Below are 20,601 nucleotides of genomic sequence, written 5' to 3' on the forward strand. Positions count from 1 at the left end.
AATCAATCTTTCACCTCACTTGAATTTTTCATGATTATATTCAGATTTGAAGGAACAAAATTCCAGATTACTATTTTCACTACCATCTCCCTCTGCTAACTTGAAGCAAACTTTCCTCTCATTTTGCTGCTCATTACCGGTGTCATTCCCTTGAGTTTCAGTTCTTTATAACTACTATATCATGAGTTTATTTATTTCAAACCAAAATATAAAAAAATTGGATTCTTTTTCCTTTTGTGCTACTTAGAATTTACAAATGTACATAACGTTGTGACGTGCCATATCAAATAAACTCTAACCATCATTAGAAACTAGAGAGAGAAATTGGGCAGTAACACTGATAATGCCCTGAACCATGACTAAAGTACACTTGATATTACATTTTTTTGCAAAACCACGAGTAAAAATCTTATTGTCCCTATTGAATTTGCAGCCATTGGTTTTAGAATAATTAAAATGTTCCTATGCAAAGCTTCTATGCACCACCATCTTCTGGTCTTTGTCCATTCCGGCTTCTTCTCCATCGTTATCGTTTGGTTGTAAGATATACGCGGCGATCGGCAAAGGTTACGAGAAAACGTCTAGCCTTCCAATGGCAGGGCTTCCACCAAGGGTTCACGCGAATGCGTTTTTGTCTATCATTATAATGGAAACGAATCGTATATATACCCCAAAATTTGAAGAAGGCGGGTAAGAGGGGTACCCTTCACTTTAAACGTCAATATTAGCAACGTTTGAGATGATAATAGGTATAACTTTATTTTAAACGATTTAACTATTATTAATGTTAATTATTGAAGATTAAAATAATTAAAAATAATTATATTTATTTAAATATTAAAGATAAACCTCTCAAGTACCGAAGTCGATTAAATCATTACCTCCTATATCTATCAAGGCCCGTACATTCCGATATATTTTATTCCTTGCGTGCTATATCTATCAAGGCCTGTGCACTGCGTTATATTTTTAAAAACAACAACAAAAATGGGAAGCTCCCCATGTAGCACACGACTGTCGGTTCGTAGTCGGCAGAGAGTCTGGCAGTCGGTTACTGGTCCGGTTGGCTTTACCGACTACTGCCAACCTCTGCCCGACTTATTAAAATATTTTATTATCGGGTCTTCTTTTCCTACTCTTTGCCGACAGTGAATAAGATCGTTATAACGGCGTTGGCCTTTCCGAAAGTTCTATTTCCAAAATTATTTTGTTAACTCCACTCTTTTTGATAACTATAGAGAGTCGTTAGTACCGACGGTTGTTTAATTTATTTATTTTGTCTATAGTCGGCATTACTTACAGTTTTACAGTGGGAGGTAAGGGTTACCTTATAGAGTCGTTGGTACCGACGGTGGCTCCATTTAATTTTGTGTATAGTCGGCATTACTAACTGTTTTACAGTAGGAGACGAGGATCACCTTTAAGAGTCGTTAGAACCGACGGTGGTTCCATTTAAAATTTTGTATTTAGTCGGCATTACTAACGGTTTTACAGTGAGAGACAAGTACTACCTTATAGAGTCGTTGGTACCGACGGTAGCTCCATTTAGTTTTGTCAATAGTCGGCATTACTAACTGTTTTACCGTATGAGAAAAGGATTACCTTTAAGAGTCGTTGGTACCGACGGTGGTTTCAATTAATTTTGTCTATAGTCGGCATTCCTAATTGTTTTACAGTGGGGGACAAGGATTACCTTTAAGAGTCGTTCGAACCGACGGTGGTTCCATTTAAAGTTTTGTATTTAGTCGGCATTACTAACGGTTTTACAGTGAGAGAAAAGTACTACCTTATAGAGTCGTTGGTACCGACGGTGGTTTCAATTAATTTTGTCTATAGTCGGCATTACTAATTGTTTTACAGTGGGGGACAAGGATTACCTTTAAGAGTCGTTCGAACCGACGGTGGTTCCATTTAAAATTTGTATTTAGTCGGCATTACTAACGGTTTTACAGTGAGAGACAAGTACTACCTTATAGAGTCGTTGGTACCGACGGTAGCTCCATTTAGTTTTGTCAATAGTCGGCATTACTAACTGCTTTACCGTATGAGAAAAGGATTACCTTTAAGAGTCGTTGGTACCGAGAGTGGTTTCAATAAATTTTGTATTTAGTCGGCATTACCAACTGTTTTACTGTAGTAGCTTCTTTACATGATATAAAAGAAACGTTGGAACTCGGGTTGGGGGGTTTGCAGACAGTAAATGTCATGAGGCAGAAGTAGATTAAAATAGCGCTAACCTTTTATTTCTGCACTTGGGTTTCAATTCCCACTTCGTTAACGGTAAAAATATACTATTTATTTTCTAGAACAGTTTTTAAAAATGTTAGATAATACTAAGTGTGTATGATAGTGTTTTTTTGCGTTGTTATAAAATAAATGTAACAATCATTTGGTAATTTTCATTCCATTTACTTCTAAGGAGAAAATCTCCGTAGCCGACTTTAGGCGGAAGAATAAACAAGGGTAAAGTACAAAACGGAGAAACTATTTCTTCTGTACTGTGGGGTCGGACAATATATAAAAAGAAGCACTCTACATTAAAGGTTCTCAGCCTAAAATTATCACGATTTTTTTTAAAGTAAAACATAAATCACTATTTTACTAACTAATCCAGGCGCAGTCAGCGCAAAAAAAAATTTATAGGTCTGAATCTCTCTCATGCAAGTGACCGACCCCTCGTTTCCCCGAAGCAATGCGTGAGAAAAACGGTTATTTTATTACTTTAAACTGAAGCGGTGACGCACGTGCGGGTGCGGTACAGTGAATCGCATTTTGTTCGGGCCGTGAACGATATTACTACGCAGTCGGACAACTTAACCTCAATTACAAAACTACCGGTATCCTAATTAAAATTGAATAGTTGTGTTACGTCCAAAGATAAAGGTGAGCTTTGATACTTTCAATTATCATGATAAAAATGACACCCAAATTCGGTAATGTGAAACTGGCATAGCTTGATACTTGGGCCTTGGGCCTTGGCACTTTTTTTACGAGATTTGAATAGAAACTGATTTTAAAGCAAATATTATGTTAAGAATTAAATAATTTTTAAGATGGATAATAGATTAAATATAGAAGATGACGTTGGGGTAACGCAAAAGCGAAGGAGAAGATCAGCCTATTTGAAATCAGTTTTAGACCGAATTTCCACGGAAAATGTTAATCTAGCTGTACCTTTAAGTATTTTTCAAGAAGCCTCGAGTAATGGCACTCCTTTAGAATCGGATGACTCCATAGAACCTCCAGCCCATTTACATTTAGTACCCAGTTCATCTTCCTCCGCAGGGAATGGTTCTCAAATGGGTTCTGAAGCGGGTAACGAGAGTGACACGAACCAGAGTGTCAGTTCAAATTCTTCATTAAGTTCCTCAGAATCTGAAACTAGCGCTGATATGTCATCAGGTCTTAGAAAGTGGGCTTTAGAACACAATGTTAACGCAGTAACATTAAACAGTTTACTAGTTCTTCTTCGTCAGAATGGTCATGATTTACCAAAAGACTCAAGAACATTGTTGAAAACACCAAGAACGACTAAAGTGACGCAGATTAAAAACGGTGAATACTGGCATGTGGGGTTTAGCAATGGATTAGACAAATTTTTGATGAATAACAAAGGGTATTCAGAAGAAATATCTTTTGCGGTCAATATTGATGGTTTACCTCTTTATCACAGTTCAGTTATTGATTTTTGGCCAATTTTAGCATCTGTTTTTAGCTTTACGAAGGGAATGATTGGGTCACCTTTTGTGGTTGGAGTGTTTTGTGGGGAAACTAAGCCTGGGAACCTTGAAGAGTTTTTGGGACCCTTTATAGAAGATTTACAAGATCTTGTAAATAATGGTTACAATTTTGAAGGGAATCAATATTCATGCAATGTTAAAGGCCCATTCATACTAGACACACCAGCGCGTGCTTTTGTCAAGAATACGAAAGGTCACACTGGATATCATTCGTGTGACAAATGCACAATTAGTGGTAAAAGACATCAACATACAACGTTATTTTGGGTAAATGATGAGGTTGAAGAAATTTTTGAAAGAACTGACGCGTCATTCAGGTCCCAAGATGACGAAGAACATCATTTAGCAGGTCCATTAAGCCCTTTATGCAGGTTAAATATTGATATGGTGCGTCAATTTCCACTAGACTACATGCACTTAATTAATCTTGGGGTCACAAAGAAGATGTTAAAGTCCTGGCTTAGTGGAAAACTAGCTGTGCGATTAAGTTCTTTTCTAGTTGAAAAACTCTCAAAAAATCTGGAAGGTATTCGTAAACACATACCTCATGAATTTTCCCGAAAACCTCGTTCAATTAAACATATTGACCGCTGGAAAGCGACAGAACTTCGTCAGTTCTTATTGTACACTGGCCCAATTATCCTTGGAAATATTCAGAGACAGGACGTACTAAATCATTTCAATCTTATTCAGTGTGCCATTTATATTTTGGCGCATCCAGTTTTGCACAAGACGCATTCAAATTATGCGGATGAATTACTCAAAATGTTCATAAATACTTCATATGAGTTTTATGGCAAAAAATTCATGGTTATGAATGTGCACGCTCTTTCTCATATGGCTAAAGATGTAGAGGTTTTCGGGCCTTTAGATGCATACAGCGCTTACTCATTTGAGAACCATTTACAATTCATGAAAAAAACACTAAGAACCCCAAATAAACCGCTACAGCAGCTTATAAAACGAATGGGTGAATCAGCTTCCTTTCAGATAAAAGAAAAAATATCAAATATTAGTCTTAAAAAGCCATTCAAGTCCAATGACCCGCATGTCCCAACAAATGCTATTTCGTACAAAAAGGTTCATACGCGTAAATTTGTTATTGGTATTAATGAGGCTGATAAGTGCTTTAAAGTGGAATCAGGAGAAGTGGTCGTGGTTAAATCAATTTATCAGACTCAAAATCAAGTTATTTATGTAACCGCAAATATTTGTAGATTTCACAGAGATTTATTCGATTATCCTCTCAAGTCCAGTGATTTGGGGATTTTTATTGGGAAAGTGTCAACTCAAACTAATTCTTATCCACTCGCAGCTCTTAAACAAAAATGTTTCTTAGCTCCTAGCGAGGGTCCTTATGCAACTGTAATTCCGTTGTTGCACTACTTTTAATATTTTTAAATCTTTTCCAAACGACATTTAAAAAACTACCACATTGTAAAAGTATTTCTTACTATTGAGGATATAGCTGAAATTTAAACATTTGATAATATTTAGAAATATTTCAAAACCCAGTCTGGTAGTTTATAATTTGAGAGATGTTTGCTGTTGTGCTTTTCGTAAATAATGACGGAGTACAGTATGTTCCATCTTCATGGCTTCAAGACAAAAAATATTGTCTGTGGCCCAATGGAGTAAAATCTAACGAGGTTTGCAAACTAATTAACTCGTGTAAACCACCTGGAAAAAATTGGACCAAGTACAAAGTGAAGATTTTGGCCCATGATGGTGAGAAAACTAATTTATAAGCACATTTAGATTAGAATGTATATATGTTTTTGTTTATTTACAGTTCCGGATATAGCAAGAGCTCGTCATTTATGCAAAAAGGCAGAAGACACGGATGATTTAGTCAGTGAAATTGACATTGGTAAACCAATAGGCAAAAGGAAAGCCAGCCAAAAACCAAAAAAAACGCGTATCGTTCATGAAGATACAACAGATAGTGGAAAATCTGAAGATCCATCTTCAAGTGAAACTGACATTGAAAAAGGTAATTTAAAAGTGTAGCTTATTCAGAAGTTAATTCATTATTTGAAAGTATTTTGCTTGCGCCGCTGATAATTTTATAGAAACGAAAGTTCCAAAAAAGCGGAAAAGCACCACAATACGAGAGAAAACAACGTCTTCCAAGTCAATGACAAAGCAAAAAGATAATGTTAAGGCCATACGCCTTCCAGAACCACCTGTATTCAATTCAAACGATGCGTCAAAAAAGAAATCTCAGGCTGATTTAAACCAGTTACCTTCAACTACAGAAATTAATAAGGATCTTTCAGGTAATGGAACATATCTAACATTATTTTCACTGATATTAGTGGGTCAAAGAGCTTGATTAATCATGAAATGGTATTAAAGGGAAATTTAAATAACCAAACAAGTATTTTTTAATCGATTTTGACTCCTAAAAGAACATCATAATCATATGAGAATACTTACCAAAGATTAGCCGTTGATTTTAAATAAATTTTCAAAGTCTCAAAAGTTGACCTGTTAAGCCTTAAAGCAAAGCGCGGGTCCCCTACAAGGCGACTTTCCTCCTGTACTCCAGTTTTGGCTTGGCAAAGGCTAGTGGGTGGGATTTATAAGGGCACTTATAAATCCCGCCCACAAATGTCTCCTGCCTTAGCTAAGCCAAAACTGGAGTTCATAAGGAAAGTCAACTTGTAGGGGATCCACTGGACCCACGCTTTGCTTTGAACTTTAATAAACAACACGTGTATGTTTTTGAAATACCTGTAACCAATTAGCGACCGCGACTTCACGAGAGCTTTCTGCAGAGAACGCGCTCTTATTATTTATGAAGAAACCTCTAATTTTTTAGAGGCTATAAAATAAAAATACACGTGTTGTTTATTAAAGTTTAAAGTTAGGCTTAACAGGTCAACTTTTGAGACTTTCAAAATTTATTTAAAGTCAAAGGATACTCTTTGGTAAGCTTTCTCAAACGATTATGATGTTCTTTTATGAGTCAAAATCGATTAAAAATACTTGTTTCGTTATTTCATTCTCCCTTTAAGTATATGTGTACAAATATTCGAAAGAAAACTACTCTTATTGTGTGTTCCTAGATGGAAATACATCACCGAAGTATTTTAATTTTGCCTCAAGAGAACAACCGGCTGTTTGTTCTGCCAAAGAAACGGCCCACATTCCTGAAGGTATTTTTATAAGCTAATTTACAATTTGAGAAACACATACAACGCTGACATCAATTGGTTCTAATCTCATGCTAATATTATAGATTTAGGTCCTAATTCCCAGAAAAAGTCGGTTGAAAGTTCGATCTTTGAAGAAGAAATTAACGAAGAAGATTTCAGCACTGACGCACCATTAATAAATGATCTGAGGAATACTGAACAATATTGCCCTTCGCCATCACTATTACCACAACCAGAGTTGTTTGCTTCTCCAGGTGAAGATTTAGGTTATGAATAATAAATATATAAGATCGCTGATTGTACTGTTTTACATTTTCAGCAAGCGATAATCCTAAGACTCGCATTTCAAAACATAGAACTCTTTTTCAAGAGATAACTACTCCATCTTGTGGTATGTCGTCCACTATTATATGGGGTTTCGAAAATAATTATTGAGATTTGTGGTTGAAGTCTGACAAGTAGGGTTTTTTCTGGTTCTGAGAGAAGATAGAAGAAAATAACATAGATCAATTTCGAAAGCTATCAAAGGGGATCGCTGCAAATATTCGCGGATTTCGCTGCTTCTGTACTTCATATAAACTACCATTTCAAACTCTTAATTAGTTTTAAAGCGACCTCTTTAGTTTCTGCGACCCTCTTTCATTTTGATATTGGTCTATGACGTCAAAGAAGCCTATGCAATCTTATAGATAAGATTCCTCAGAAATGCAATTCGGGCCTTCAATATGTGGTTGAAATTTCAAAAAGATCCACCCATTAGTTTATTAATCAAAACTTTCTTGATTACAATCAAGACCAAACAAGTTGGGAAACCAAAATAAACCTCTCCGAGTCCAGACTAATTTACTTTCCACACACAGGTCCACCAGCCAATGAGAAAAAACGGAAATACATAATTCAAATTGGCGAGATATTGCGAAACTCATTTTAAATGTTAAATCGTATAATAATTTCCTGCGAATCCTCAATAATTCTAATGAGAACCTAATATCTATCACTTAAAAGTGTATTAAACTTTCGCCTCGTTCTGAGCCGTTAAGACCTCCTATAAGAGGACACGAAACAAGGTCAATTCTCGTTATAAACTTGGCATCTTATCTCATACACCCAATCGTTTCAACACTTATAGAGACATGAAGTATTAACATTCATATTATTTAATGAAGCTAAAAGTTACGTTTACACTATATATAAATATAATAATACCGAACAAGTAAAGATGAACGCGCATTTCAAATATAATAACAAAAGACTTTCTTCGATTATCGAACTAAAACCGAGCTAAATAGCTTTTAAACAACTAAAATAATCGAATTGCCGAAAATATTATCCGTATTTTCATTTCATATACAGAGAAAAAGAAATTATTATGGTTCTGAGAGGACCCATGTAGCAAAAAGCAGTCGGCCCAACTGCATAAAATTTGGGTAGGGAAGACGGGGTCGGTAGTGCTGGGCAAAGGATACCAACTGAAGAGTCGGGATGTCCTACCCAAAAGACTGTTGGCCGACTTACAAACGTCATACATCCGGCCGACATCTTATAAAACACTTTACCGACTAAGAATTTTCAAGTCGGCCATCTGATTAATGGTCGTTAATTTTATGGTCGGCCTACAGTGGAATTTTCCGTTTGAAACTATATCAACAATTTTATTGGAATGCTAGTTGGCCTACCTTAAAAAGGTACCTTCCCCAACTCAAATTTGTTACGTTGGCCTTCAGTTTTATTAAGGGTACGTTTTGATGTCGGCCCTTCCCTCTAACAGATATCCTTAATATACACTTAATGACCCACCCAATAAAGTGTTGGCCTACTTACTTATTACTGGTATTTAATTGTGTGCGGTTAATAGAGATGTGGTCGGTAAAAGGGATCCTTCTACCGACCCTTAATGTGGTCGGTAAAAGGGATCCTTCTACCGACCCTTAATGTGGTCGGTAAAAGAGATCCTTCTACCGACCCTTAATGTGGTCGGTAAAAGAGATCCTTCTACCGACCCTTAATGTGGTCGGTAAAAGAGATCCTTCTACCGACCCTTAATGTGGTCGGTAAAAGAGATCCTTCTACCGACCCTTAATGTGGTCGGTAAAAGAGATCCTTCTACCGACCCTTAATGTGGTCGGTTAAAGAGATCCTTCTACCGACCCTTAATGTGGTCGGTAAAAGAGATCTTTTTACCGACCTAAGAGATATGGTCGGTAAAAGAGATCATTATACCGATCCAAGAGATGTGGCGGTAATAGATATTTTTACCGACCCTTTCTTGGAGAGCTATGTGGCCGGTAATTTCAATTATCACTATTAATTGTTTTAACCTTTAAATTAAAATGCTTATTTTGTGCGTAAAACTCCATGGTTAAGTTCAATTAAAACTAATTAAGTTCAAAAACGTTTTCATTTATTAAAGAACAAGCAGTTCTAGTACGAACAACTTAAATATGAGATCAAATAGAATGAGACTAGGAATTTTTGTCTTTACATCTATTCATTCCGTCTCTTCTGTTCATTCCGTCTCTTCTGTTGACTTTTTTTTGATGTTGCCTTTCACTCCTACCTCCTTCGCGATCCTTCGAGTGCTTTATCCAGCCTTTCATGACAGTTTCAATATCATATTCCCGCGTGTTATTGAGTTTTGGGATATTGCGCACTGCATCTGATATAAAAATGAGCTATTAGAATTTTAATTCAGATAATATGAAGCACTTATTACCGATAACAGCTCCCTTCAGTTTCAAATCCCTAAAAGCTATTTTGCCATTAGCACCATTCCAATTACACTGGAGGATCAATTGATGAGCAATTGTGTTTTTTAAGACTCTTCTTGTTGTGTCTCTAGCATTTCTACCGCCCCACAGTCCCATGAGCCTCACAATTTGGAATCTCTTGTCTCCATCTGCCAATAAGTTTTCCAACTCTTCTAATTTTTCTCTTGAGTTTATCGGCCACGCCGGAAGTCCGTTTATTTGAACATCCGCAACGGTAGAGTTTGATTGAGCCTCTAAAATCTGTGTAGTCTTACAGTTCAAGTCAGATAGCATGACAATGACTTTTTTCTGAAAGTTCTCGTTATCCAAGCCTAAAAACAATATCGTATAAGGGACAGTCAATGTTAGCAAGAATATAATTACATTTCTTGCAAGGAATGTTTGTTTTTTGTAAATCTTGTACACTATTGGTAGAAGATGGATCACGAGCTGTTTTTGTGCGGTCCATGTCACCTGATAAATTCAATCCAAAAAAATGATTAGCTAAGTATTTTTTCAGCAATTTGGAGATAAATGGACGTTAAATTTAATTTGGGGTTGAAAATGAATATCTTTAAAATGCGTCGTTCCAGACGTTTAATTGGTTTTAGCAGGAGCAGATGAGAAAGGAGTCTCGGACGCTAGCTTCCATAATGTAGAGGGCAATGGGATCCGCGAACGTCACGGTTATTAACCAAAATCATTACGCCAGTGCCCCCTCTCGTAGGAAATTTGAGCTTTATTTTCCAACCAATAGCGTGGCTGCAAAGTCTCGAAAGGAGATCTGGGAAATCGCGTCTGGAGCCTCTCTTTAAAAATACGTATCGTCTGCTTATAATAAGCCTAGGCTTATCGAGTATTAGAGTTAAAAATGGATTTCAACGGCTTTTTAATCTTTTTTTTAGACTAAAATTGATAATGAAAAGCCCAGCGAGTAACGTATGTACACTATTAAAAAACTAAAATGTGTTTCAGTGCCAATTTTTTCTTAATTTCGTCTTGAATTAAATGATAGCTACAAGAGGTTGGGAAAAGAAATCACTCACGATCTTTTAAAACCCAAAAAGTAAGAGACAGTGATTTCGTTTCCAACCTCTTGTAGCAGTCAATTAATTCAAAAACATACGGAATATTTTGGCCCTAAAACACATATATAAGATTGCGTTTCGGCATCTTTTAAAACCTTGCTTTATAATTTGAAAACCCGAGCCCAATCATTCCAGTGGGCATAAATTGTTAATTAAGCCTTGGCTTACCTGGGTTTCTCTGCTAGTTTGGACTTAATTTACTATTTAGTAGGTTTAAAGTCACAAAATGTAGGCCTAGTCTTATCTTTTATCTTAATACCAACGGTTACAGCTGTTTGAATAAAGTATAATTATATTGTGTATATTTATGTCGCGATCGGATAAGACGAACTTCAGTAGCCACCATTAGTCCGTTATTACAAAACAAATTCCCAGCAGACTTTGGTGCCAGATATAATCCACCAAAAGCATCGTCTGCTATAATGTCTGATAGCGCGTCTATGGCAAACGATACCGCTACAGCTGTGACGTACGCGGGTGCCATTGCCCTCTATATTGTGGAAGCTAGCGTCCGAGACTCCTTTGTCATCTGCTCCTGGTTTTAGGACTAAAGCCCCGTTTTCATGGTCGCTTGTACGCTACAAGTAGCGTGGAAAAATTGCTAGCGAATTTTTTCCGCTTGTGATTCACAATCGTGAGAAAATCGTTCCAAGCTTTCACGTTTTCATGGTCGCGTTTAAAATACGCGCGCTCCCACATTTCGCGGAGCGGATATAGGATATTTTTCAAAATGGCGGATGCAACACGTCGGCAACTTCTTATTCGGAAAAAAATATTATTAATATCTTTATTAGTAATTAAAAATAAACAAAATAAGAAAAGGCGGTATAGAGAAAAACGTTGGTGGGTTCACCCGATTTGGCAAAATCGTAAAACCGAGGGAGATTGGGGATCTTTGGTATGTATTTAGATTTTACTATCTAGGCCTTGTCTAATTTTGTGATTAAATTATTTTATTAAAATAGCTCCAATCCATGCGAGCACACGACCACAGTTATTTTCAGAACTACACTCGGATGAGTCCCAATCAATTTGATTATCTTTTGGGGTTAATGAAGGGAAGATTGAGCAAAGAATGCTTTGGACGTTCTGATATCATATCACCAGGAGAAATGCTCGCCGTTACATTAAGGTACCACTTTTTTTAAATATTAAACTCTAGAGAATAAATAATAACTAGTATCTGACAGGTTTTTAGCTACAGGTAATTCCCTTGCTTCCATGGCCTACTGTTTTCGCATGAGCAAAACATCTGCTCACAATGTGATAAAACAAGTTTGTCACTCACTATGGGACGTTTTGCAACCCAACTATTTGGCAGTAAGTAATGAGAATCAATAAAGATTAGTCACAAAATTAAAATAAGTACATTGTGCTTTTGAGAGTTAATGAATTTCCGTAATATTTAGACCCCAACAACGGAAACCTGGAGAAAAGCTGCTATGGATTTTGAAGCCATATGGAATTTTCCTCTATGCTGCGGGGCAGTAGATGTTAAACATATTATGATTCAACAGCCCCCAAAATCAGGCTCCCTTTATCATAATTATAAGGTATGCTATGTGCGGTAGTAGACTAAGTAGAGAGGCATATTCAATTTCCAAATGAAATATGTCAATCATTTTTAATTTTTAAAAATATGTCATTCAGGGCTTCAACTCAATTGTGCTTATGGCTGTCGTTGATGCCCATTATATGTTTTTAACTATTGACATTGGCGCCTATGGGTCAACATCTGATGGTGGGGTCTTCAAGGCTTCCACTTTTGGAGAGTCCTTGCAAAATGGCAGAGTCGGGTTACCAGGAGTAATGAAATTACCAGGATCGGGTATCGAAGTACCACATGTACTTGTGGGCGACGAGGCCTTTCAACTACTACCAACGTTCATGAGACCGTATTCACGAGACGGTTTAGATGACAAAAAAAGAATATTTAACTATCGGTTAAGCCGTGCAAGGTAAAACGTTCTGACATGAAAAAGGAGTACCAAAATAGGATCCTCTGCTTATAAAACGTTCGGGGGTTCGTAAAAAACCTGTTTGCCCCTTTTAAACTCCTTTCTGTCCAATATTTTACTAATTTCACCTTTTGAAATTAAATCTAATTACTAATTCAGTTTTTATTTTTATTATCTAGGCGTTGTAGTGAAAATGTTTTCGGCATTGCTGCCGCTAGGTGGAGAATTCTCCGAACCTCTATTCTTCTGATACCCGACAATGTGGATGTTATCGTGAAAGCTATCGTTGTTTTGCATAACTTTTTAATGACAGAAGAATTGAAATCCGCTAACAAGGTATATTGCCCAATGGTTTACGCGGATCATTTCGACAAAGAAGGCAAATTAGTGACTGGAGAATGGCAGTCAGATTTACTTAATAAACCCGCTAAAGGACTTGTAAATATTGCACGTACAGCAGCCAGAAATTACAATTGGCAGGCTGGAGAAATCAGGGACAAATTTAAGGAATATTTTTCCACGCCAGCGGGTGAAGTTCCCTGGCAGTATGAAATTACACCTGGTTTGTTAAACGACTAATTAAATTCATTATTTGTGAAGTTTGTTCTTTGCATGTGACACATGTACAATGAAATGGTATTTAATTTGAATAAAAATTTACTAGCCAAAAGACTTTTTATTCTTTAAATATTTTAAAGCTACGTCCAAAAGTTCAAATTCACATTCTTCTTGGTCATTTTCCGGCAAGCGTCGAAGTATTGTACCAATGTAGTCTGTGAATTTGCTCGTATTATCCTCAGGTTTACCATCTATTTGTCTGAAAATATGAAAGTAATTTAACTAATTTACATTTAGTAAACCATAAATTGAATTGACATTTAATATCATACTTGTTTAATTTCCCTAATTCAGCTAGAATTGAAGCAGATTCATCGTCGAGGGGCCTTTTTTTCCCTTTAACAAATCTTTTATTCATTGGTTCCTTGGAGGTTGCCGAATTGTAGACACGAAAATTCCTTGATGTAGGTGTCTCACTTGAACTTGAGCTCTCTACTGGTATTCCTGATGAGGTGTTGCCAGTATCTTCCGAATATGAAACACTTCCAGTAGCTCCTGAAGTACTAGCTCTAGACGTTGTCTGTTGTCCTGCAGTACTAGAGGTTGAAACTGGCTGCGGATTCGACGTGGGTTGCTCCTCAACATCAATGGAAAATTCCTCCCCATCATCACCTACAATCTATCAGAAATAGATATATATTATTAACCAAAAATTAAGTGTAATTATTTCAAGAATGAATTTGTTGTGATTATAGTGGGGGCCAGGGAGGGGACTTATGTATATAGTAATGAAACCCAATAGAGCAAGTCTTTACATTTACTACCAACTTTGATGTGTAATTTGAACTACTGCCGTTCAATTTATCCAGAGTAGCGTCGTTGGAATTCTCTGTACATTGAAAATTGGTAGACGTCCTGAACAATGTTACAATAAAGCGTTATTGTTAAGATAATCACAACTCTCATAACTCTCACTCGTACATTCTCTTGGCAATAACATCTTTTAAAAACATCATTTGACTAAAATGGGGCCATTTAACCATTGATATATCTTTTTCATCGTCAAATCCATCACCGCTCCGTGACTTTGTCATTGAATTAAAATGAGAACGGAAGTTGTCCATTAAGCTCTTCCATTTTTTCTGGATTTCTTCTTCTATCAGATTTTAAATATATCATTAATTACTTCGATTAATTCATTTATAAACTGTACTCACTTGTTTTCGCCATATCCGGGCATAGGTGAAATACTTCAGCCCAAGCTGCATCTTTTAAATCCCGATTTCGGTAATTTACCGAGGCTTTGTTCCAAATAACCTCCCTTTCTCTAACCATTTCGATAAGATGTTCTTTAATTTCATTTTCCCGTTTTCTTTTCTCTTTATTTATTTCAATCAACTCTTTCTTCGATGGTTTCGCCGCCATTTTAAATATAAAAAAACGTCTTGATTTGGACCAAGACCGAAAAAACAAACGATATGTGTGAGGTTTATCAATTGGCTGAAGTTTCAGATATTGAAATTTTTTTTAGTTATTTTTATCCATTTAATCCTTAAAAAATATTAAATTCAATCAACTGATTTTACTGTTAATCGATCTATTACCTCTAAATTAATTGAAAAAATTACATATCTACGCTTTTTCAAGAACAATTACATTTTCCGAAAACATTTTATCATGAAATTAATTATTTTGAAGGGTGTACGTGCTGAGGGATCAATAATGAATATTTGAAACACTCTGTCTAAAAAGACCAAGCGAACTTTGACATAATTCGAAAGGAAAATGTAAATTTTTAAAAGTCGATTCCAAACCACCCTGCACGAATTCATACATTTAATTTCGTATATCGAAATGCTACATTTCTAATGTCGCGACTATGAAGGAAAGGTTGCACTGCAATTTCCCTCTTCGTACTTTAGAGTTTTATAACGTCACCATCCCTTTCTACATTGTTGGCGTTACTTGTACACCGGTAACGTATTACGCATAATCATTTTAGCACGCGTAAATACCATTTCGGAAAACACACAGTGGCGAGGCCACCATTGGGTATTATCCCTCGCACCAAGGGTCACCGCCAGACGGTAACAAAGTTGACTACAGGCAGGAGGCTAGTCAACTTGCACTGCCTATAGCGGTGCTTCTGGGCGAGAGAGAGAAGACCTTAATGGCGGCATCACACCTGTGTTTTAATTCTCTGTATGTAATTTCTAAAATGGTCTACTCTCTTACAAATGTACACCGATTAGACTGAGTGATCGGTCCTTCAGGCGCTAGCGAGTGTCAAGCCACAACAATAATCATTCTTGTACACGAACGTTTTATAGTTTTAGGTTATTAAGGTTGGCGGGCAAGTCCGGAGAGTCATGTACCGTTCACTAATGTGAAAAGGTTTCGACCTATATGGTAATATTTGCTGGGTGTATTGCGTCGGCTCAGATGACCCAAAACACTGGAACCACTGGTGATTGTAAAATTTTATATATTGGGGAAATGGAGGAAGGGGGGGATTAAGTTAAGTGTGACCTTCTTCGTTTAACTGGTAATGAATGGAGATGAATATAACAAGCCATTGATACTGAAACGTATTTCTTTTTATGTAATCTTTACCCTTACCTTTGGTTATATACCGATATCATATTTGTCCAGTGTTACAGATAGCTACCTACTAAATGAAACCACACAGGATAAACGATGTTGCTTTGTCTTAAATAGACGACATTAGTTATTTAGTTTATTAACTAGTCTGAACAAAATAAATTTAAATTATCATATTTTTTTTGAACATCAGTCTTCTTAGCAACTTACAGATTTAAACTTTTTTGGGTGCACATTTGAAAATTTGTCAAGCCAGCAACAATTAAATCTATGTCCGTCAAGGTGCTTACACGAAATCCCTTGAAAAAAATTAATTTCATGATAAAATGTTTTCGGAAAATGTAATTGTTCTTGAAAAAGCGTAGATATGTAATTTTTTCAATTAATTTAGAGGTAATAGATCGATTAACAGTAAAATCAGTTGATTGAATTTAATATTTTTTAAGGATTAAATGGATAAAAATAACTAAAAAAAATTTCAATATCTGAAACTTCAGCCAATTGATAAACCTCACACATATCGTTTGTTTTTTCGGTCTTGGTCCAAATCAAGACGTTTTTTTATAATATCTGTCACTTCAGTCTTAATGTAATTAAATTTTGAATAATTATGTTAGCTTTACCGTATATATATATATTTATATACGTGGGCTATTTATATATATAGGCGCTAGCCCACTTGCGAGAAGGTTCAAGGTAGTTTGACCATAAAGGATAGGTTTGACTAAATGACTAAATTGACTCTGCGAGACTTCAAAATTCCAATCGTGCCGAGACTGCCGACTACCGTGTAGTTTTAAATCTAACTTAATACCACTACCAAAACCTGGTACCACTTGGCAAGCCCTTCATTTGGGTCTAAACTCTAGAGTGATGCGGTTTATTGTGTTTGAAATAGAAAAAATAAGAGTAGAAATTGGAAGAAAGCTTGAATTTTTAAACTGGTCCCGCCTCAATTCCCATCAAAAAACTTAATTATTAATTTTTTCAATTAAAAACTGGTCCAAGCAACCAATAAACTGGTTTTGGACCAGTGGACGTGTGCTATTTCTAAGTCTGGTAGTGTTAAAATTGTAACAATACTCCTGTTAAAAAGGCACAAATACTGTAACATCCCCCCCCCCCAAACTTTAAGTTTCGCTCCTTTTCAATGGCTCTCTTTCAATATGGGAAAAATGATTTTAAATGACAATTTATTTAAGTGTAAGAATTAAACAGGAAAATGGAGGCTGAGTGTAAGATAAGTGTAGTTTTAATTATAATTTGTTAGTTTAATTATAAGGTATCCATGAATTTTCCAAAAACATTCGTGTTTTGGGTTGATTTCACATTAATTATACTTGATTAAGTTTAATTTAACGGTTTATCTAGTGTGGATACAAGTTTCGATAGAATATTAACTTTAATTGCAATTACCCTAAAATATGTAAGAGCTTTCGATGTATTTTAATGATGAATTAAATGAATTTGAAAGTGAAATAGGAAACATCTGTGGCTGTGCGAAAAACTTGTGATGTTTTAATATTAATTTGAGCGCGGTTCGGGAGAGTGGATTAAGCTTAAAAGTATAATTTCTTGGAATTTTTTACCCTAATTGCAACGTTTAGTGAAGTTTAACATTTTTGCCAGTCATTATTTTACCTTAAACTTTTGAATTTCGCGCCAATTAATGTACTTTAAAGATAGTTTAAATTAACTTAAGTGTGAAATAGAAAACATTGGGATTTATACCAATGGCTTGGGTAGTTTTAAATAAGATTAAAAGTTATTTGAGTTTTTATCCAAAAAATGAATATATTTGGTTTAATTTCACGTTAATTATATTTAATTGAGTGACAATTAACGTAGGATTGTGTTTCGGCAGTGTATATTTAGGTTATAAAATTACTTCAATAAATACTTCACGTTAATTGCAATTTTTAGTGGAGCTTTTGAATCTTATTTTACCCTACACTTTCGAATTTCGCGCCTATTAATGTATTTTAAAGATAATTTAAATTAACTTAAGTGTGAAATTGAAAACATGGGGCTATACTAACAGCTTGTGCAGTTTTAATCTTAATTAAGTATTTTATTTCAAAGTTACTCGAGTTCTCATCCAAATATGAATATTTCATGTTTAAATTCACGTTAATTATACTTAATTAAGTTGAAATTAATGAAGGATTGAGGTTTGGCAGTGTTGATTTAGCTTACAAAATGAGTATCAAATCACCTTAATTGTAAAGTTTAGAAGAGGTTTTCATTCTTGCCAACACAATGTGTTAAATTTTTATCATACCACGTGCTAAATTTGCGGTAACATAAAGATCATCTATAACATATGTTAATGAATGATGTGATTCTATAGTTTAGCTACTTTGGCTTCAATAACAGTAATTAAATTAAATACCTAAACAATTCATAGCAATTTAGACAAATGAACAAACGGCAATGTGAACTGTGGAGATAGCGAACAACGTAACCCTCCGTTGCTGACGTGGTTACGTTGGAAAAATCTGCGCCGATGTAAACATGGAAATTATTTGACTAATTAAATTACATAACGACACTGTCCTCCTGGATTAATCAGACCACTGTTACTTATATTTATGAATTAACAAAATCCACTGTTGGTAACAAACTGCGCTAAGGTAAACACCACGAGTCTTTAAACTGCCGTAAGGAAAACATTTTAAACTTTTTGTCATCTTACCAGTAGCATTTTGAAGTTTTCGATCTTTTCACAGGGTGAAAAGCACTATCTTTATTTCAACACGTTAATAATTTGAATAGGTATGCCATTTTTTACATCAAATTGCAAGCGCACACGGTAAATACAGCATAAAAAACCTAGGGTTAACCCGGTTAGGCTCTGTTTCTAGCATAAAATTGAGCAGACTATATAAAGGATTCCAAAACAAATGAGAGCTGGAAATCAGCCTTTTTAATAATCTTTAAAGAGTAACTAAAATAGGGTAATGGCAGCCCTCTGCCTTCGACTGTATTAAGCTCTATGGGGAAATAACATGGGGTGCTATTAGTCTATATAACTTAAGCCTTGGCCGTAAAGAACGTCGAAAAACTTACTTCAAAAGATATAAAAACCTCTATTAACTGTAATAATTTACCTGAATTACTTTTCTAGACGAAAATTCGACCTGATAACGACCTATTTCTTATTAAGGGTGCTACAGTTAATTAGAAAATACATATAAAGGTGCTCAAGCTCGGACGAAATACCAAAGTAATTTGTTAGAGTCTACTGCAAAGAAATTAGGAAAATCAGCAAGAAAGCCAACATTTGAAATTTGTCAACGTAACTTGTTAGCACCCACAAACCTAGGCCCTTCTAGTTGTCAACGAGAACGAAATCAGGAAATAGGTTTAAGCGCGCTATAAGGTTAGGCTGACATCTGACCCAAAAGTAATTTTTTGACGTACTATCTTAATTAGTTAAATTACAAAAATTAGAATTCATTAATTAAAAATCGAAACAGGTAAGTTTCTCATTTAAGAAATGCTTGTTAATTTAGAAGTATTCCGAAAACTAACTTCGCTATAGTTTTTCCGTATGGCCGGCTTCAATTGCCTTAAAAAACCGAAAATTTTTTAATGCTTTTTCTATGGGACGCTAACCCTAAAAGGTGTGACTTTTTCTTTAACATTACGGAAGGGTGTCATGTCATATCTACAAGGGCCTACCGGCCCTGTAGAATAAATTCCCCTAAAACACGCCTCAAGAAAGATATGTATTTCATTGGTCTCTCTTGAGTCACGTGACGTCGATGATCCGCTTGTACGCGGCGCTTGTGCTTGAAATATCTGTTTCGTTTAGATACGCGCTTGTAGCGTTCCACAATCAAGTTTTGCAAGCTCACGCTACAAGCGTCTGCTAAAAGCGATCATGAAAATGGAAATGCTTGCGATTTTCTCCCGCTTTTTACGCGCAAGCTAGCCATTTACAAGCTACAAGCGACCATGAAAACGGGCCTTAAATAATCCTTGCCGGAAATACCAAAATACTTCATCGACAAGAAGAAATATGATTCATCAAATGAAGAGGAAAGAAAAAACATGGATAGAGGAATAGTCAATGTTCTCTATCACAGCTTAATTGATGTATATTCTGTTTGGTGCTTGTAGGTACTTGTTGGTGCTTGTAGGTGCTTGTCGGTGTTTGTAGGTACTTGTGGGTGCTTGTGGGTGCTTGTGGGTGCTTGTGGGTACTTGTGGGTGCTTGTAGGTACTTGTGGGTGCTTGTCGGTGTTTGTAGGTACTTGTGGGTACTTGTAGGTACTTGTGGGTACTTGTGGGTGCTTGTAGGTACTTGTGGGTACTTGTGAGTGCTTGTGAGTGCTTGTGGGTACTTGTGGGTACTTGTAGGTACTTGTGGGTACTTGTGAGTGCTTGTGGGTACTTGTAGGTACTTGTAGGTACTTGTGGGTGCTTGTAGGTACTTGTTGGTGCTTGTAGGTACTTGTGGGTGCTTGTAGGTGCTTGTCGGTGTTTGTAGGTACTTGTGGGTGCTTGTAGGTACTTGTGGGTGCTTGTGAGTACTTGTAGGTACTTGTGGGTGCTTGTTGGTGCTTGTAGGTACTTGTGGGTGCTTGTAGGTGCTTGTCGGTGTTTGTAGGTACTTGTGGGTGCTTGTAGGTACTTGTGGGTGCTTGTGAGTACTTGTAGGTACTTGTGGGTGCTTGTAGGTACTTGTGAGTACTTGTACGTACTTGTGGGTGCTTGTAGGTACTTGTGGGTGCTTGTAGGTA

General features: G+C 36.1%; 3 protein-coding genes and 1 long non-coding RNA gene across 5 annotated transcripts; 2 read left to right on the forward strand and 2 right to left on the reverse strand.

Moving 5' to 3' along the window:
• The first annotated feature begins 1,464 nt into the window (after window positions 1-1,464).
• On the forward strand, window positions 1,465-7,548 carry LOC149611343 (uncharacterized). 2 transcript variants are annotated; one of them, XM_089858424.1, is made up of 8 exons: window positions 1,465-2,883; window positions 5,238-5,468; window positions 5,533-5,733; window positions 5,813-6,019; window positions 6,812-6,901; window positions 6,985-7,155; window positions 7,221-7,292; window positions 7,364-7,548. In XM_089858424.1, the coding sequence occupies exons 2-8, from the start codon at window positions 5,279-5,281 to the stop codon at window positions 7,399-7,401; spliced, it is 969 nt and encodes a 322-aa protein (XP_089714550.1). In that variant the 5' UTR covers window positions 1,465-2,883; window positions 5,238-5,278; the 3' UTR covers window positions 7,402-7,548. The 2 variants fall into 2 exon arrangements, with proteins under 2 accessions (XP_089714550.1, XP_089714551.1); XM_089858425.1 differs by having other exon boundaries at window positions 5,256-5,468.
• Window positions 7,549-9,280: 1,732 nt separating this feature from the next.
• Window positions 9,281-10,164, reverse strand: LOC149611344 (uncharacterized). The gene is made up of 3 exons (XM_089858409.1): window positions 10,033-10,164; window positions 9,615-9,980; window positions 9,281-9,557 (listed from the first exon to the last, which is right to left on the reverse strand). Exons 1-3 carry the CDS (start codon window positions 10,115-10,117, stop codon window positions 9,364-9,366), a joined length of 645 nt encoding a protein of 214 aa, XP_089714535.1. The 5' UTR covers window positions 10,118-10,164; the 3' UTR covers window positions 9,281-9,363.
• A 1,302-nt stretch (window positions 10,165-11,466) lies between these two features.
• LOC149611345 (uncharacterized) lies at window positions 11,467-12,077 on the forward strand. Its single transcript, XM_089858522.1, has 4 exons — window positions 11,467-11,482; window positions 11,531-11,634; window positions 11,702-11,868; window positions 11,927-12,077. Exons 1-4 carry the CDS (start codon window positions 11,467-11,469, stop codon window positions 12,075-12,077), a joined length of 438 nt encoding a protein of 145 aa, XP_089714648.1.
• A 5,010-nt stretch (window positions 12,078-17,087) lies between these two features.
• On the reverse strand, window positions 17,088-19,551 carry LOC149611346 (uncharacterized). The gene is made up of 2 exons (XR_016376379.1): window positions 18,964-19,551; window positions 17,088-18,685 (listed from the first exon to the last, which is right to left on the reverse strand). It is a non-coding gene; the product is annotated as an uncharacterized LOC149611346 (long non-coding RNA).
• Window positions 19,552-20,601: the final 1,050 nt, after the last annotated feature.

This window comes from Phalangium opilio, unplaced genomic scaffold (assembly GCF_054372755.1).
Source record: "Phalangium opilio isolate 3A_F unplaced genomic scaffold, DU_Popi_V2 ptg000246l_1, whole genome shotgun sequence".
NCBI classification, from domain to species: Eukaryota; Metazoa; Arthropoda; class Arachnida; order Opiliones; family Phalangiidae; genus Phalangium; species Phalangium opilio.

What these genes read in the sequence shown, in the direction of transcription:
- LOC149611344 (XM_089858409.1), bottom strand. Translation starts at nt 10,117, where the DNA reads ATGGACCGCACAAAAACAGCTCGTGATCCATCTTCTACCAATAGTGTA. An exon ending in AAACATTCCTTGCAAGAAAT is followed by an intron (nt 9,981 to 10,032) that starts GTAATTATATTC and finishes TATTGTTTTTAG; the next exon opens with GCTTGGATAACGAGAACTTT. An exon ending in ACTGAAGGGAGCTGTTATCG is followed by an intron (nt 9,558 to 9,614) that starts GTAATAAGTGCT and finishes TTTTTATATCAG; the next exon opens with ATGCAGTGCGCAATATCCCA.
- LOC149611345 (XM_089858522.1), top strand. An exon ending in AGGGAGATTGGGGATCTTTG is followed by an intron (nt 11,635 to 11,701) that starts GTATGTATTTAG and finishes TTATTAAAATAG; the next exon opens with CTCCAATCCATGCGAGCACA. An exon ending in ATGCTCGCCGTTACATTAAG is followed by an intron (nt 11,869 to 11,926) that starts GTACCACTTTTT and finishes AGTATCTGACAG; the next exon opens with GTTTTTAGCTACAGGTAATT.
- LOC149611343 (XM_089858424.1), top strand. Translation starts at nt 5,279, where the DNA reads ATGTTTGCTGTTGTGCTTTTCGTAAATAATGACGGAGTACAGTATGTT. An exon ending in GAAGATTTTGGCCCATGATG is followed by an intron (nt 5,469 to 5,532) that starts GTGAGAAAACTA and finishes GTTTATTTACAG; the next exon opens with TTCCGGATATAGCAAGAGCT. An exon ending in GATAACTACTCCATCTTGTG is followed by an intron (nt 7,293 to 7,363) that starts GTATGTCGTCCA and finishes TCTGACAAGTAG; the next exon opens with GGTTTTTTCTGGTTCTGAGA.